The 17,802-nt window shown below is 42.3% G+C and overlaps 1 protein-coding gene across 3 annotated transcripts in view; it reads left to right on the top strand.

The window, feature by feature from the left end:
• ENAH (ENAH actin regulator) overlaps positions 1–17,802 on the top strand; it is a 136,196-nt gene that overhangs the window by 74,807 nt on the left and 43,587 nt on the right. For all 3 annotated transcript variants that reach the window (XM_077485832.1, XM_077485834.1, XM_077485836.1), the window contains exon 3: positions 12,850–13,027. In XM_077485832.1, the coding sequence (XP_077341958.1) occupies positions 12,850–13,027 (178 nt within the window). The remainder of the gene's footprint in view (positions 1–12,849; positions 13,028–17,802) is intronic.

Below are 17,802 nucleotides of genomic sequence, written 5' to 3'. Positions count from 1 at the left end.
CTAGGGATGGGCTCAGGCGTGTACCCGTCAGGAAGCAAACACTGCACACCGCCAAGCATAGACAGTGCCGGTCCATGGCTGCACATACACACGCTGCCTATGATTGGCAAGGTACAGTGACGGCTTCCCGGGCAGGTACAAAAATTCAAACACACCGGAGCCCATCACTACCCAGCACCATGCCATAGTATTCCTTCCCAAGAGTCCTCAGCCCTGATGCAAACAGTGGGCTGGCTTTATGCAAATATTCAAAATGACTTGATGGGTGGGTGTTCTAGGCAGGCTCCATTTGCATGCAGACCACCACCGGTATTGGCCACGTGTTCAGCTGTGCCTCTCGGAGTTCAAGTACTGAAATACATTTAATTGAAGGGGCGTCCCGGGGATAGCCAGGTTGGGGAGAAAAGCACTAGATGCTGGATGTCCTCCAGCTAGAAAATTAGGTGGGCTCTGTGACTTGCTTCAGCTTCTAACACATATTGTGAGCTTCTCATAATGCGCCGTTAAATCAGAGTAAGCAATTTCTGTGCAGGAGAAGCGGCTGCACATCTCTGCAAAATCTAAAGGAAGACTGGAGTTTAGCTTTTTATTAGTTTTGTCTCCTTTTAAAGAGGGGGTGGCTGAAAAAATACAAATATGTGATCATGTGTACCTTAAACTCAGAATAATTTCTTTGATAGTTGAAAGGCTGTTTTGTGTCTTTGCCCACTCACTGCAGTGACAGCTGTAACATAAGGCACAGCCATACATAGATCCAGATTTTTTTATTTTTATTTATTCCCTTTTGAAGGATAAGTTCACCTTTTTTGTAAAAAAAAAAAAAAAAAATCACTAAAAATAAAATGTACATTTTTGCAGGTAAAAATTAAACGTGTAATGTCTTTTTTTTTTTTCTTTTCTTCTTAATTGCAGCTTTTAAACCATTGCAATCAGATTTCTGGTGCATTGTGTGGCTCCTGCAGATGCTCAATAAGCTGTCTGCTCATAACTCCTATACAAGCAGGCAGGTACTGAATGGCAGGAAGAATCAATGTACTACGAGGCCACGCCTCTGTGCCTTTTGCAGTTCACTGAGTACTGCAAGCCATCAGCCACGAAGCCCGATGGTACTTGTAGTTTATTCATTCACAGGAAACGGTCATCACAGGAATGAATGCTGGGGCCATGTGGACGAAGCACTGCACTGTCGTGCAGTTTTCAAGCTGTAACAGTGGGTGTGGGAAGAAGATCCCCCACCTGCTACCGCATAACAGGGTGCACTGGTGGCCGGAGGTGGGTCACTAGGAGCATGTTGCACCCTAAATATTGGTAACCTGCTCCTAACGGTGAATTTGGCCTTTAAAGTTCTAAAGGAAAATTAAGTGTTAAACGTGTTAAAGGAAATGATCCTGTAAGTAGTAAGGTGTTTTGTTTCTTGTCTTCGTTTTTTTTTTTTTTTTTTTCTTGGTCTCTTCAAAGTTGCTTTGTTTTTCATGTCACGGCTATCCGTGTAAATAGTGCTTAGATATTTTCTGACATAGAGGTCACAATAACTTCATATTCTTTGAGATCCTCATAGTACCATCAGGAATTAAAGTGAACTCTGCAGCACCGAGGGAAATGCACGAGGATCATTTTGTAGAGATTAATTGCCACTCTGCAGTGCGAGCTCCTGTGGCTTCTTTCAGAAGCCTCCAATATGTATTGTATGTGCCAGCAGGAGTTGCATTGTACAGTCAGGAAGCCAGCGGAGTGGTCTGTGCCCCCTCTATTGTGTGAGAACGACAATGGAACATGGGACTTGCTCTGTGTTCTATAGGTGGGCTTCCAGAGTTCGGGGGATAGTGTGCAAATATACCATCGTGTGTCTGTTTTGTTACAGGCCAGCTCCACCCAAAAGAATGTAATACTTTTCAAGCTGCTGGTTAGCTGAATAGGATTGTTACTACTTGTCTTTCTGGGGGGGTGCTTGTGACGAGACCTCTTTGCCAGGTGTTGTACTTCCCCCATAGGTTTTACATAATGTACAAGAACTTAAAGTATATGTAAGCCCAACATCTATTTTCCAGCTTGTTTTGCATCATGTCTCTCCATATACGGTTCACACCACATGCAGTCCAGAGCGTTGTTTTTTTTTCTGCATCAAAAACGTATGGAAAGAAGGTTATATGGTTTCCATTGGCATAGTTCACACCAGTGTGGTCAGTTCCAGGGCGTTCCAGACAAAGCAGAACATGCTGCATATTTCCTGCCCTGGATTGTACTGAAACACAGTAAAATGCATCAAAAACTCACCAGAGTGCTCTGGAATGCAAAAAAATGCATCAAACGAAAGTCCATGTTCTCTCACCTTCATTATGTGGTGAAAACTGTCTCCTATTTGCGATTCTGCCTTGCCCTCCTATCACATATGCCTCTGATGGAGTTTGTAGGTAGAAACCGAACAAAGTATCATCTTGGCATAATCCAGGGATTCGTTTCATGAAAACTGCAGATTTAAAAAAAAAGGTTAAATCCACTTTTAAAAATGTTCTAAAGCAGAACCCAAGTTTGAATCTTTTTTTAACACATTTTTGGTGCAGAGGGGTCCCAACTTCACTTTTCTTCCTGTGCCGTTCCAAGTTCTGTGCATGTAGGACTCCTTTGTGTAGTCTACATTGGTTGTGTGAGCTCGGGCCTCATGTGCTGTGTCCTGTCATGACCAGCTGCCATTTAAACACACCCTATAGTCCCCAGTATTACATGATGTAGCCACTGCCGTCAGTGTTTTTTTTTTTTTATTTTTTTTTTAAGTTTTTGGCCCAATCAGCCCAGCAGCATGCCTGCAGGAGCTTGAAGTGCACAGACTTCTGGGTAATGTAGTCCTTGCATCGTCACTGCTTCCTGTCCACTGCTATACCCCAGAAAGGAGGGCTGGAGCAGTCATATGACTATAACACAACATTTTCACAAACAAAAAGGGTATTTAGTTAGGAATTGGAGATAAAGTGTACACTGTCCAGGAGTAGGGTAGGGGACTGCTTTGATGTCCAGAGTTCTGCTTTATCTTTCATTAGCTTTACATCTACTAAGGCCTATCACTGGGGAAAGTAAAAATCTTCCCCTGCATTGGAGCTACGCTACTTATGTACTTCAGAGTTAGCAAGTCAAGCTCTTGTTAAGATCTAGGAGACAGGAAAAAAGTTTCCCATACCTGAACCTCTTTTTTCCTGGCAGAGGTCACTCTCTTCTGCTTTAGCAGTGGACTGTATCTCAGTGACCTCACTTTCAGTGCGGGATTATGAGTTCTACATTATACTTGATGTCTAAGGACCTGTACATGCCGGAGCATAGGGGAGAAGAGGTTGCGGGGATAGTCCAACAGAATGGAGGGAGCTTACCTTGGCAGAGGACTAGTTAAGTAAAACTGCAATTTTCCAGTCCCCAGACCTAAACTATCTTTTAAGCTTGCAGTGACAGGGCAGCTCCACTGGAGTCAAGTCGCATTCTGAATGAACAAGGAAGCAACGTGTATTAAGTAATGTCCGGGTTAAGAGCTGTCTTGCTTCGGCAGCACTGGCCAGAGAAGCAGCTCATGGACTGCAATCTGTGTAGGGTCCACAGGAGGCATCAGGGGTCCAATAGACCCCTGATCTCTCCATAAAGAGAACCTGTCACAACCTATATTCTATCACAGATGCTATGTAATAAAGAAAACAATTTTTTTAAGGTGACCAAAAAACTATCTATCTATCTATCTATCTATATATATATATATATATATATATATATATATATATATATATATATATATATATATATATATATATATATATATATATATATATATATATATATATATTTGTGTGTGTGGGGGGGGGGGGGAGAGAGGAGGAGGGGGAGAGAGAGAGAGAGAATTTGTGTATATGTGAGAACAATAATTTCAGGCCCATTATTCATGGTTACTTTAAAATTGGTGGCCTGTAGGGGCTTTGGACAGTTTGGAGTACTGAAGATTCTCAACATTTCACTGTTGCCTGCAATTTTAAGGTTTGCTATGTTGAGATTTATTTGACACAACCTCCAGCTTTTGTATTTCTACCAAAATATTGGGTAGTATATTTGTGTGCACTAAAAATAATTATCAAAAATATATAGGTTTGCTAAACTGTTACGCTAGCGCTGCACGATTCTGACTAAAATGAGAATCACAATTTTGCTTAGAATAAAGATCACGATTCTCTCAATTCTTGTGGCGTAACATCTTTCACATCATACCAAAGAATTGGGCTAACTTTACTGTTTGTTTTTATTATTTTTTTTGTTTTTTTTTCCATTCAAGTGTATTTTTTCCCAAAAATTTGCATTTGAAAGGCCGCTGCATGAATACAGTGTGACATAAAATATATATAATGTTTGGGGGTTCCAAAAAAATTTCTAGCAAAAATAGTTTTTAACTTGTAAGCAACAAATGTCAGAAAAAGGTTTATTTTTTGAGTGGTTAAACTGTCCTCATTTACAGACAGAACTTCATTCCGTTTGATCGAAGAACAAAATGTTTAAATGTTTCTCTTTGCCTAGGTTCACACTGACAGCGGGAATTTATTTATTCCCGCATATCAGTCCCTACTTCGGTGGGTGATTTCAGAGACAGGGGCAGGTTTCTGCACAGATGTCTACTGAAATCGCACCCCAGTCACCAAAAGTAGTACAGAAACTACCTTTGGAAATCAGTGCAGCGCCACAAATGTGGTTTTGCACCAATTCGGACGGTGCCATTGCCAGCAATAGCTGCCGATTTGGCATGCAATTTGACATGTAAAATCACTGCAATGTGAACCAGGGCTGTATCTCGGATGTTGAGATAAACTTGGCAGGCTGTCAAAAGTGAGCAGAGAACTCTCTTCACTGGATACAAAGAATCGGGAGATTATGTTTTAAGAACGCAAAGGGAGTAGAATCTTTAACGAATGATCGTGCAGCTCTGTTACACCAATGTCATGTGTCAAAGAAATTGCAACTACAACCATTTTACTTTTCAAGGCCTCTGCTGTCAGAAAATATATACTATTTGAGGGTATTAACTAATCTTCAGGCCTTAAATGTGCATTTTAATGTGCAAAAAGTGAAAAATGGCCCCAGGACTGAAGTTAAGGTCATGCCGATCCCAGCCTTGCGCTAGAGCAGGGGTAGGCAACCTGGGGCCCTCCAGCTATTGTGGAACTGCATTTCCCATGAGGCATTGCATGGCTGGCAGTTACAATTACTCCCAGAGGCATGATGGGACTTGTAGTTCTGCAGCAGCTGGAGGGTCCCAGAGCTTACATTTCACCATTCTAATAGCAACTGTCCCTGCCTGCTTTATACAGTTGTGTCTTTAAAAAAATAATGGGGAAAAAAAACTTGGCATACCCAAGTCAAAAAATGTATTTTCACTTAGGTTTGTATCTGTTTTCTGAAATTATCAGTCCATTTGCTGCATTAATATATATGTGTGTGTGTGTGTGTGTGTGTGTGTGTGTTTTTCCCTCTATTTTTGGGAAGCTGTAATGGAACACATTTGAATAAAGGCCCACGTTCCTCCTTCTACTGCGGCAGGTGAGCCCCTTTGTTCTCCTCGAACACCTGGGCTCACTTGTGCTGCCTGTCAGTGTGTTTTATCAGATCAGCGTGAAGGAGTTTCAGAAGCATGGCCTACTGAAAAATGTAGGAATGCCGCCTTCAAGCTGCCTTTTGTTATCGGTGGCGGGAGGCGGCTGTTTGTAATGTGTAGATACTGGCAGGCATGTGTTTTGTCAGCTGCGTGAATAACGTGGTCAAGGTAAGTTCAAGGTTGGAAAGTGCGGAGGAGAGCTGGAGCAGTTACTAAAGCGAGCATGCAGTATAAACTGCTGAAGGGATTCTATTGCTTTATGATGGTCCTTGTCTGGCACAGCTGAAGGCTCCCATCCAGTGGTGGCCCTGAAATGGTTGCCAAACTGTAAAGGTGCCATGGGTCCCAGATGTAGCACCACAAACCTATTGCAGCTCTGATGGATAAAAGCTGCTTTAACAGGTGCCCAAGTCCAATGAAATAAAAAGCATCTAAGAGACGCTGGGACTTTGATGTGAGCTCATACAAAGTCCTGAATGGACCAGAACATTCAGAGGTCAACTGGCTCAGGTTAGGTTGCTCACAACAGAGGGCACTACTCTCCTATGGGTACCCCAGTAGGTTACCAGAAAAAATACATCAGCCAATGGCTGGAGCACCAGCTCAAATGAGAAGTACAAATTGATTTATTGGTTTACAAAAAATGCATACTGGGGGAAAAAACCCTTCATCAGTTAAAATATCTCTGAGCTTCCCTGCATAGCTTCAGACCAAAAAAAAACTCCATTCAAGTTTATTTTAACTGAAGCCCTGATGAAGTGTGTTTGTTTTTCTGGCCCCCAAAACGTGTTGTATGGTGTTTAAGTATAAACCAATAAATCAGTTTGGACTGGTGATCCTTCCATTGGTGCATGCTTTGATGGCCCTGTTTTGGAAGACCTCTCTGATATGCCAAGATGTGTGCTAGAACAGGCTTGCTTTAGCGTGTTGTGTGGATCAGCAATCCCTTGCACAGTGGTGTGCCATTAATTTGATTGGACAAGCAAGGTGACGTATGATACTGGGGTTACAGTTCTCGTTCAAAATTTTTTATTTTATGTTAAAATAAATTACATGTACAGAATATAAGACAAATTATGTGATAATACTGGGGTTACAGTTATCTTCTAATCCTGTTGACTGCTTTACTTGACTGCACTGGTCACTGCAGTGGAGCCCAGATTGGCTAAAAATGATTGCAATAAGCTGGTTTTAAAGACATATTCAAGTGAATCTAATGCCAAATTGACTGAAAATCCAGAATTTTGAGCTGTTGTCAGAACCGGAATGGAGGGGGGAATTGAAACACCTAAGTAACTTATGTGATTGCCAGTGAAAGGAAATGTATATCAGCAAAAAAGTAACTGTTGCAAAATATAATAAAACAATATAACCACAGAGTACATATGTATAGGCCTAGATCTATCATAAAACTGAGAACACCTGCTTGCTCACCAAAGCAGTACAGAAAACCCTTGTATCCACAGAAGAATAAACAGTATCTAGAGGGAAGCAAAAATTAAGCTGGAATATGGAAAGCAGTGTTTCTCAGCCTTTTTACCTTGGAGGAACCCCTGGCACAAAGTTTGAGATCTTGAGGAACCCCTGAAATCACATCTACAGCTCACAAAACATTGGTATGATCAGCGAGCTGTTGCTAACAAAAATTATTTGTAGAAATAGCATTAAATAAAAGAATAAATATTAATACATACCTATTTAATGTGAAACTTGTGCTTTCTTTTCCTGCAGAGCTGATCCATTCAGGGGACATTACATGGGGCAGAGCATATGGCAGGGTAAATTACATGGGACATTACAGGGGACATTATATGGGGGCAGAGCACCTTACATTGGACAGGGGACAATACATGGGGCAGAACACCTTACATGGGGCAGCGGACATGCAAGGGCCCATGACGGGATATTTGCATATGACTGATGACCTTAAATGGGGCAGAGCACATTACAGGGAGCATCACATGGAACAGGCCACATTACATGGGGTAGGGGACATTACATGGGACAGACTGTTGCCCACATTATGGGGGGGGACACAGCTGGGGGCACACTTCAGTACTGGCTTTCTTCTTCTGGTTTCGGAACTCATTTTATATCTCCTCCAGTGGTGCGCTGTTCCCCCTTGGCCCCTCCTCCTCCTCCTATCCTGTCCACTCCAGATGATGTCACATACAACCACTCGGGAAGAACAAGAGGGGAGGAGGTGCCTTCAGGGAACAAGGCGCTACAGCCAATGGGATGCCAGCCGCTTCCCTGCCTATCTCTGCGCGATCCTCCTGTCAGCTGCCTGCGACTGACAGTCAGATCACTGCGGAACCCCTGGTTGAGAACCACTGATCAAAAGTGACAAACTTGAAGTGCCAATATATACAGTATAGTAAAATTATCTTTACAGTTGGTTTTCTTTACCTGTCAGACTCATGGCTGGTAAGCATTACCAGTGGTCTTTAAAGAGGAGCTGCAGTCTTCTCACATAATTTGTAATAAAAATCTGAAGCTTTTTTCCAACCGCTTTGCATATTTTATTTATACTGCGATTGTGTACTTGCCATATATGCTGCAGAAATCTCCATCCACTGAGTCTGGCTGCATTCATTTTAACTAGGCAGCTAAAGCTGCTGCCTGTTTATTTCCTGGATTTACACACACACACACACACACACGCACACACCACCAGCTCTACAGCTCTCATTGCCCCTCATATGACTCATCCGCCCTCCCTTCCTCTCTCAAAATGAGAGAGCTGTGCATGGTGCCATACGTATAAGGTATTTACTGGCAGAAAAAAAAATCTTTTACTACCCAAAGTTAAAACAACAAGGGCAGAAGATTTAATAGATGTAAAGATGAAAAAATTACTGAAGTTCAACTTTAAGCTGCGATGTTATAGTTGGTAATCCAGTTTAGAGCAGGTAGCAGAGCAAAGTCCACGTCGGGTGTTGCCAGGACACCACTTGTGGCCAGCAAGGTTTGGAAGGGGTCCTACAAGAAGACCCAAGCCTTGTCGGTCAAAGCGTTTCAGAGAATCCATTTGGATTAGAGAAAATCCTCAAATTGGGACACCTGTTCTGGTGACAACTGTCTCGGATCATATTGTCCCTGGAGTGAGGCTTTAATACTTGTGCTTCTGTGCCGTACTGATTTGGAACATGCAATTCCACCCCCTGCTTGCTTTGGTGAAGTGCTTGCTGTCTGAAGGGCAAAATAAATCAATGAACTGTTTTACTGTCTGTTGGGTAAATGGGAAGTGAGGAGGAACCCAACAGATGACAAAGCATATTGTGAGGGAGGGGTTTAGAACCTCTGGTTATATTTTTATTGCATGTCAGGCCTTCATCTCTGACTCTGGGAACCCTATTTTCAGTCTTGTTTTGTAATGCAAAAAAGCTATTCAAAGACACACAACACCTGAATATTAGTCTTTCTGTGTGACCAACTGCAATGAAGCCCATAGGTGTCTATGCTCTGCCTCTCATCAGATTGGTATTTTCTTCTAGAATAGTGGTCTCCAAACTGTGGGCCAGATGTGGCCCTTTGCTTACCTTTATCCAGCCCTTGGGACACTTCTGTTCTCCATTTGAGGCACTAATCCTCCCAATTGTGGGGCACTATTATTCCCACTGGTATCATATGGGGCACTCTTCATCTTGCTACTAACTGCAGGCTGTGTTTTTTTTTATTTATTTTTTATTTTTTTTTATTTATTCCTCCCACTGACCACCAATCCTAAAATATTGTTCATTTCCACTGTTGGGACATTTTCTACTCCTACTGGGCACAATCTGGCGCCCCTAAAGTATGAACTGGCCCCTTGTTTAAAAGAGAAGTACAGTGAGGGGAAAAAACAATGTGATCCTCTGCTGATTTTGTACACTGACAAATGATTAGTCTATAATTTTAATGGGAGGTTTATTTTAATACAAGATCTCACCTAGTGGAGTTTCAATGATTATGAGAATGGTGAGGAATCTGCCCAGAACTACACGGGACAATCTTGTCACTGATCTCAAGGCAGCTGGGACCATAGTCCCCCAAGAAAACAATTGGTAACGCACATGTCGTAAAGGATCCCCCTGCTCAAGAAAGCACATGTACATACATTAAGTTTGCTAATGAACATCTGAATGATTCAGAGGAGAACTGGGTGAAAGTGTTGTGGTCAGATAAGACCAAAATTGAGCTCTTTGGCCTCAACTCGCCATATTTGGAGAAAAAGGAATGCTGCCTATGACCCCAAGTACACCGACCCCCCCCCCCCCCCACCACCACCATCAAACATGGAGGTGGAAACATTATGCTTTGGGGGTGTTTTTCTGCTAAGAGGACAGGACAACTTCACCGCATCAAAGGGAAGATTAACGGGACCATGCACCGTCAAATCTTGGGTGAGAACCTCTTTCCATCAGCCTGGACATTGAAAATTGGTCATGGATGGGTATTCCAGCATAGTAATGACCCAAAACTCATGGCCAAGGCAACAAGAAGCACATTAAGGTCCTAGCCAGTCTCCAGACCTTAATCCCATAGAAAATATGTGGAGGGAGCTGAAGGTTCGAGTTACCAAACGTCGGCCTCAAAACCTTAATGATTTGGAGAAGATCTGCAAAAGGGAGTGGGACAAAATCCCTCCTGAGATGTGTGCAAACCTGGTGGCCAACTACAAGAAACTTCTGACCTCTGTGATTGCCAACAAGGGTTTTTACCACCAAATAAATACTAAGTCATGTTTTGTGAAGGGGTTGAATACTTATTTCACTCAGAATGCAAATCAATTTATAACTTTTTTGTAATGTGTCTGGATATTTTTTTTATTTTATTTTTTCTCTCACTGTTAAAATAAACCTACCATTAAAATGATAGACTGATCATTTTGGTCAGTGGGCACACGTACAAAATCAGGGGATCAAATACCCCCCTTACTGAAGGCCATGCCCCCTGAATTCATTTTCAAAGCTTATATTTTCGGTTTTGACTGGTGTGTACTGTAAACTCCTGAAATGTTCATTAGTGATGTTTTTCTTGGTGACTCTGGAGAACGTTTTGTTAATGTTTAGGGAATTCTGCTGAATAATGGTCACGTTAGAAGGCTTATGTTTAAACCATCTTACTAAAGCTGAACTCCAGGCAGATTAAAAAAAAAAAAGGATAAAACATTCAGTCAAGTTAACTTTTTTTTTTTTTTGTTTTCAGTGCAACCTGTGAAGTTTATTTTTTATTTTTTAATACGATATATGTGATATCCGATACCCTTGCATTTTAGACTTTTAGAGGGAGGGGCCGCCATTGGGGGCGAGTGGAGTGCATTGAATACACATACTGGCAGGAGGAAAGAGCAGAGAGATGAGCTCATCAGTGAGCTGCTATTTCCTGTCCAATCACAGGCTGGGGGCAGGGAGGTGACCAAAGCTGGATTGTTTACCTGCAGTAAAGAAAAGTTGTCATGTCACCAGGCTGGATGACAAATGTAAATTGTTCGGCAAATGCTTTTATTTGCCTTTTCTTTGCTCCCACACCACTCCATCCACCGCTGGAATTGAGTAGAAAAAGCCCTGTGTAAGCGTTATCTGTCAAAGTTTACAGAGATGAGGACTCTCTCCCTGCCCCCTGAATATTTTAAGCATCTGGATTTCCCTACACCTTCCATCCTGACAAATCTTACCAGGAAGTGAGGGGAAATCTACCCAAGTGGCAGCATTAATGGACTCACAGAGGTTTTATTTTCTACTAAATCCAAAAACGAAAATGTTTTGGCTGGGCTTTAATTGTGATTTTTAGTATCTTGTGTCAAAGGGGTCTCTAACTGAAAACCAGGATCTGGTTTTTGAATGAAGGGATATGGAAATCTATATATGTGTTTGTTTTTTGCAGGCCATTGAGCGGATTACATGTGGCCTAGTTGCTTGAATGCCTCGCAAATTCAGCAGTGCAGTTTACTTAGGAACGAAGGTCATTTGTAGACTTTAGAGAATCAAATGCATTGGAAACAATCCGTCTGTTTCTGATCTCTGTATGGTGCACTATAAGCATGCAAGGTTAGTTCTGCTCAGGGATGGAGAGAGGGTAGGGCATGGGTGCTCAAACTGTGGCCCTCCAGCTGTTGCAAAACTAATGAGGCATTGCAAGCCACTGACAGTTACAAGCATGACTCCCAAAGGCAGGAGGATGAGGGGACTTGTATTTCCTGCACAGCTGGGGGGCCACAGGTTGAGCACCCATGGGGTAGGGGGGTGAGGTGGCATAGGCTTTTACCTGGCTCTAATTTAATATTTGTGTACAGGCCTTCTTTAAGGCCTACATCATTGCATTAAAAAAAAAGTTCACTGCAATAGATATACATTTCCTAAGTGTTTTTTTTTTTTTTTTTTTTTTTTTTTTTTTTTTTAAACCTGCTAATAGTGACGTTTATTTTGTTGACCTGCTGGAAATCCAGTGAGTTCCTAACTTCCTGTAGTGAGCTGACAACATGGCCACTAATGCACTGAAAATCCAAAATGATGTCTAGCCTAGGCCAGATCAACTGTAGACCCCCTTCCTTTATGTTATAGAAACGAAGAAGTCGAACAAAGTAGAATCGGGCAGAACTGACCATGCTGCTTGGATATCCTGTTCAGCAGAGGATATCCATTGTCAGCTCACTATAGAAAGTTTTAAAAACATTTCTGACTTCTCGTAGCATCCGTAAGTACAGAACATTTTTCCCTAAAGACTATCTTCAGTCTTAAAAAAAGAAATAAAAAGTAATAGTGAACAGCTGCAAATAATGTAACTGCTGACTAAAAAAAAAAAAAACTCGCCTGTCCAGGGATCTAGCACTCCTCGCCTGGGCCGGTTTTTCACTGGTCTTTAGATCCCCAGCGCCAGCATGTTTATCAAGGGGAGCCGTGACTCCTTGCAGCTTCACAGCTGGCTCCCCACTGCGCACACGTGAGCCACGCTGTGTTGTATGAATGGTCCCTGAACTTTCTGTGACATGTCCCAGAAGGTTGCGGGTAGGGAGTGGCTGGCAGAATTTTTGCTAGCGATTGCCTAGGCAGTCAAAGCAGAAGTGGGAGCAGGTACCTACTAAAACTAGGTACCCACTCCCCCCAAAAAAATCTCTCAAAGTGGGAGAGAGTAGGGGGAAGGAGGTGTTAAATTGCAACTTCCCTTTTAGGGTATACTTCTGCTTTAAGCAAACATCTTTGACGTGTAAGGAATTCTCACTGACATTGTTTTACCGTATGTGTTCTTTACCAAAGGTGGTGATCAACTGTGCCATTCCTAAGGGGCTGAAATACAACCAGGCCACTCAGACCTTCCACCAGTGGCGGGATGCACGACAAGTTTATGGGCTCAATTTCGGGAGCAAAGAAGATGCCAATGTTTTTGCAAGTGCCATGATGCATGCCCTGGAGGTGCTGAACTCCCTGGATTCTGGTGAGTGTGAAACTCTGCTTTTGTTCTCTTAGTCGATAAAATCTAAAGTAGGCGTTAATCGGAAGTATAAGCTGTTCTGCAGCTTCATAAAATGAAGCAAATTTTAGACTTGGCTCAATAAAAAAACACTGCCTTTGTTTCCCTTGAGGCTGAAGTTTAATCTGTATATACTTTGTCTTTTTGTTTATCCCCCAACCTTATCCGCATGATATATGGGGATCGGTGGATTGGTCCCCAACCAAGCCTACCTTGAAGGACAAGGGCAATTGGTCTATCTCAGTACAAATTGAACAAAAATAAATTCAAATGTATGAACAAGTATATAGAAAAATATATAAAGATTTATTAATACATAATATATAAAAATATGACATGGCCAAATACAGATTAAAAGCATGGTAACAATCCATGTGTATCACCAAAATAATGGTCCCCAAACTGGGAAGATCACAGTGGGATAGTTGGTCACGGATAACATCTCAACTAATTTTGCATTCTAATGCCGCTTCGTCAGGATGATATCTGTAATTTGATTGACAAATGATCGATTAACAATACAATTGACCAAAGTAAAATAACATTTCATACAGTAGGGTCGATAACAAAGTATATATGTGGGAAGAGCAGAGCTGCTTACCTATAACCCTGGCAGACACAGGACGTCACCAAAGGGTCCCCTGCGGCAACTGGGGGGAATACAAATCAATGGACTGGTATCTAAATATATTGTATGAAACAGTTGAAATGGGTGGATTGTGCATTCGAGGGAGCTATGGGTGGAGGAATGTGATTGTAGTGAAAGTGTGAGGAGAGGGATGGAAAGGGTGAGGAATTGTGTATGCATGAGGAAGTGACAAGGCAAGGGGGGGTGAAAGAGGAGCAAAGGATGGGGGGGAAAGGGATTAGGGGAGGATGGGGAGATGTGGAGACAGTGGGTAAGTCGGGTGGGGTTTGTAAAGGGATAGAGAAAGTGGAAGGGAGAAGAAGAGGGGAGGGAAAGGAGGGGGGGTGAAGGGAGGGAGAAGGGGGAAAATGGGAGGACAAAAATGTAAGAGGGTAGAAGAAATACAGGCATACCCCACTTTTAAGTACACAATGGGGTTTATTTACTAAAGCTGGAAAGTGCAAAATCAGGCTCCCTTCTGCATAGAAACCAATGAGCTTCCAGGTTTTATTACCAAAGCTTAATTGAACAAGCTGGGGTAAGAAGCTCATTGGTTTCTATGCAGAAGGGAGCCTGATTTTTGCACTTTCCAGCTTTAGTAAATAAACCCCATTGTGTACTTAGAAGTGGGGTATGCCTGTAAAAGAAATAAAGAATTAACATGATAATTAAACATTTAAATAAAACCTTTCTATATTACATACCTTATGCTAGACTTGAAGTCATCACTGGACCTCTCCATGCAATGAAAGCAAATCATGGCTGGTGGGGCAGAGTTTGATGCATGGTTTCCTGAAAACCTCACAGCACCCTGCTCAGTACTCCTTTTAAGAGCCCCCATCTTTGGTGCAAGTGGTGGGCTAGCTATTGGGAGAGGAGTGACAGGTGGCTGTCAGTCTGGAGAAGTGGGTGTTCTAGGCAGACATTATTTGTATGCAGACCGCCCTAAGTAACCCCTATATGTGATGCTGAGCCTTCGTTAATGAAATAATTGAAATCCAATATTACATTAAAGCAGCGAGACAGGGAAGGCAAGGCCTTCGGCTGTGCAGGTTCTAATGCACACTGTGAGAAGTTTACAGTATGCAGTGAAATCAGAGTAAGTACTTTCAGTACAGGAGAGAAGTTTGTACAAGTCCGCAAGCCTGAAAGGAAGGCTGAAGTTCAGCTTTAAGTTTTGTCAATGTTGACAAGTGGCAAGTTGTTTTAAGGGTTAAAGAGCAACTCCATGGCCAAGCTTTAGCCATACCATCAATGATTGCCTGGTCTGTGGGTGCATATGAGACACCCCTTGCTCATAAATTTCAAGAAAATGCATTCAGCTGTCTAGCTACTGCAAGGAGCTGAAGCTGGTAACAGGTAAGGGTTACACAGAGGATGGCAGAGTTGGGTGGAGAAAGGGAATGATATCCTGATTTAGGAATACTTAGTACAATAGTTTCTTACAAAATGGTTGGCAGTGAGTTTGTGATTGCCCGTTAAACCACAATCCTATGCCTGTGGCTAGCTTTGGCTTAGAAAGCCACATTAAACACGTAGGTATGCCTGCTGTAGCTGTGATTCCTTCTCTGTTGCAGCCTTGTGTATTCTGCTGCGGGATTGCCAGCACCAAGGGAGAGCTGGAAGCTCCGAGGCCCTATGCCAGAGGAATGCATATTTACAAGGCCTCTGCCTTCTCCCAAATGCACGCTTGAATGGAGATGGGCCGTGGACCGGAGCCAACAGGCTTTGTTCCCTCCATCCATGCCTGTTTTCCAGCAATCAAACATGCTTTTAAAGAGTACCTGTCCCAGGCCCTAGTGGTTGTATAACAATTTTATACATTGCCTGTCCTACTTTTATTTAGTAGGGATACCAGTTTCTAAACCTGCACGCTGGGTGTGTCCCACAACCTGCCGCAACATGTCAGTTGGCCACAATTTGAAAGGAGCTTCTTAGGACTGGTTTGGCTTGGATGTGTTATACGTTTTTTTTTTCCACCCCTCTGTAGTGAGCAGTCTGTGTGATAAAACTGGACCTCTGAATACATGGTTGAATGGCCTTCTTGCAGTGTGGATTTAATTTAAATCAAGTCAATTTAAATCATGATTTAAATTACTAGTAAATGGGCTTGATCAACCCGATTTTCAAATCCTAATTTTTAAAGAGCAACTATAATCACTGTCCCGCAGTGGCTCCTCCTGACCCGCTGTTGACACACTGACTGTCCCATTCAGTTTAATGGGACGGCTGGCGATGTGGCAGTGACACAACAAGATGAGTGACGTGGCCGCAGCAGGTGAGTGGATGCCTGGTAACAGGCGCTGCCATGATGATGGCTCTGAAATGACAGGTGCTCTTTAAATGTAAGGACTTATTCTTGCTGGTAGTTAGGAAACCTTCATTTTGTTTGCAAATCTTAAAGATTCTATTTAGAATAATAAGCTGGCATGTTAGTAAAACAGCGATATCAGAACTGATTTTAGCTTAATTACACATAGTTGAACTAGTCAAATTATTTTATTTAATTTAAAATAAAATTGCCAGTGCATGTTATCTCAGCGTGCAGAGCTTGGATCCATTAAGGCTGGGTTCACACTATTGCGAATTGCCCTGCATCCAATTCGCATGTCAGGAGACTGTGATCTGTTCTCAATGGAGCCTGTTCACACAGCTCCAAGACAGCTGCCGAGCAAATTGCACAGGTCCTGTGTGTCTTCAGGTCTGTTTCGGTTCTGAGTTCAGCCAAAAATTCAGACCAAAATCGGACATGAAACGGACAACAGAGGCGTGTACTGGACCCCCTGCTGCGAGGTCCTCTGCATGGCAGTGTGAACCCAGCCTGAATGAGTTTACCAAAAATGTAAATATTGCAGAATATACAGCCCCATGCTACACAACTAAGCTCCATTTCATGCTGAATAAACTAAATTATTAATGTATCTTAAATAGAAAACTATATTTTGGATTTTTACTCCAAAAGCATTTTATAAAAATAAATTTGATTAAAAAAAATTAAAAATCTGAATTAACTGCTTGCCGACCAGCTGCCGTCATACTGCAGCAGCGTGGCACGGCTGCACAAATTGCTGTAGGTGTACGTCGGCCTCTTTAAGAGCTATAGGGGACACACCCAGTGCCGGAGCCAATGCGCGTGACTTCAATGTCTGCCGGAGATCCGCGTTTGCTCCCCATTGCCAGAATGGGGATATGTCAATGTAAACAGACAGATCCCCTTTCAGTCTGTTCCTAGAAATCAGGAAGTGCGCCTCTCCTGAGGATTGCAGTGTGCAGGTCCCTAATACAGCAAGAACTTGGGTGGGTAGCAGAGTGGTGGGAGAGCTTCAGGACCTATCCTCCTAGGCAACATTCTCCCTTCAGTACCGAGGCTCCCCGCTGTACTGATCAGCTGATCACGCTGTTGCACAGAGCAGGTAAGTATTATATGTTTGTTTAAAAAAAGAATGCCTTTAATGTTACCGCCAGACTGTATCATATGTAAGTTTTGGTTTTTTGGGTTTTTTTTAGCGCTTGTGTCACTTTTTTTTTAAATGTAAATCAGTGATGGTCATTGACTTGTAAGCTTTTCTGGATGTGGATGTGTCTGCTGTATAAAGTTCTGCATGCTCTTCTGTCAGTCCAGAAAGATGTAAATAAGTAATTTTCACAACCGAAATTGAATGAGCTCCGCGACAGCAGTGTAAAATCTCACTTGGCATGTGAAATTTTAAACTCTGAGAATCATTACAGCAGCAGAAGTAGATGGTGTTCTCCAGCTTATGCAGTGAGGGGATTTAAGGACGAGATGAAAGAGGGAGAAACACCAACAGTAGTAGGTTCATAATTGCATCCAGTTTTGTGAACTGGAAAAGGGCCATTTCCTAGTCTCATACTGCCCTCTAGTGGCTATTTGCAGGACTGACTGCTGTTGCGTTATCCAGTTCTTTAATTACAACTGTTAAACAAAAATATTTCTTAGTAGTTAATTTTACCACCTTAATTTTTAATCATCTTATTATATAGTAATATCATAACCATTGCCATTTGTATAAAAAACATAAATTCTACTTGGACAGTTGCTTAAGTTCATTCATTCTGAATTAAAGGGGTACACACAGGGGGCAGTTTTATA

The sequence above is a fragment of the Lithobates pipiens genome, unplaced genomic scaffold (assembly GCF_037356315.1).
Source record: "Lithobates pipiens isolate NorthernLeopardFrog02 unplaced genomic scaffold, aLitPip1_a1.2 Scaffold_18, whole genome shotgun sequence".
Lineage (NCBI taxonomy): Eukaryota > Metazoa > Chordata > Amphibia > Anura > Ranidae > Lithobates > Lithobates pipiens.
Note: the sequence above shows the minus strand (reverse complement) of the source record. Positions and strands in the feature narration are given on the sequence as shown.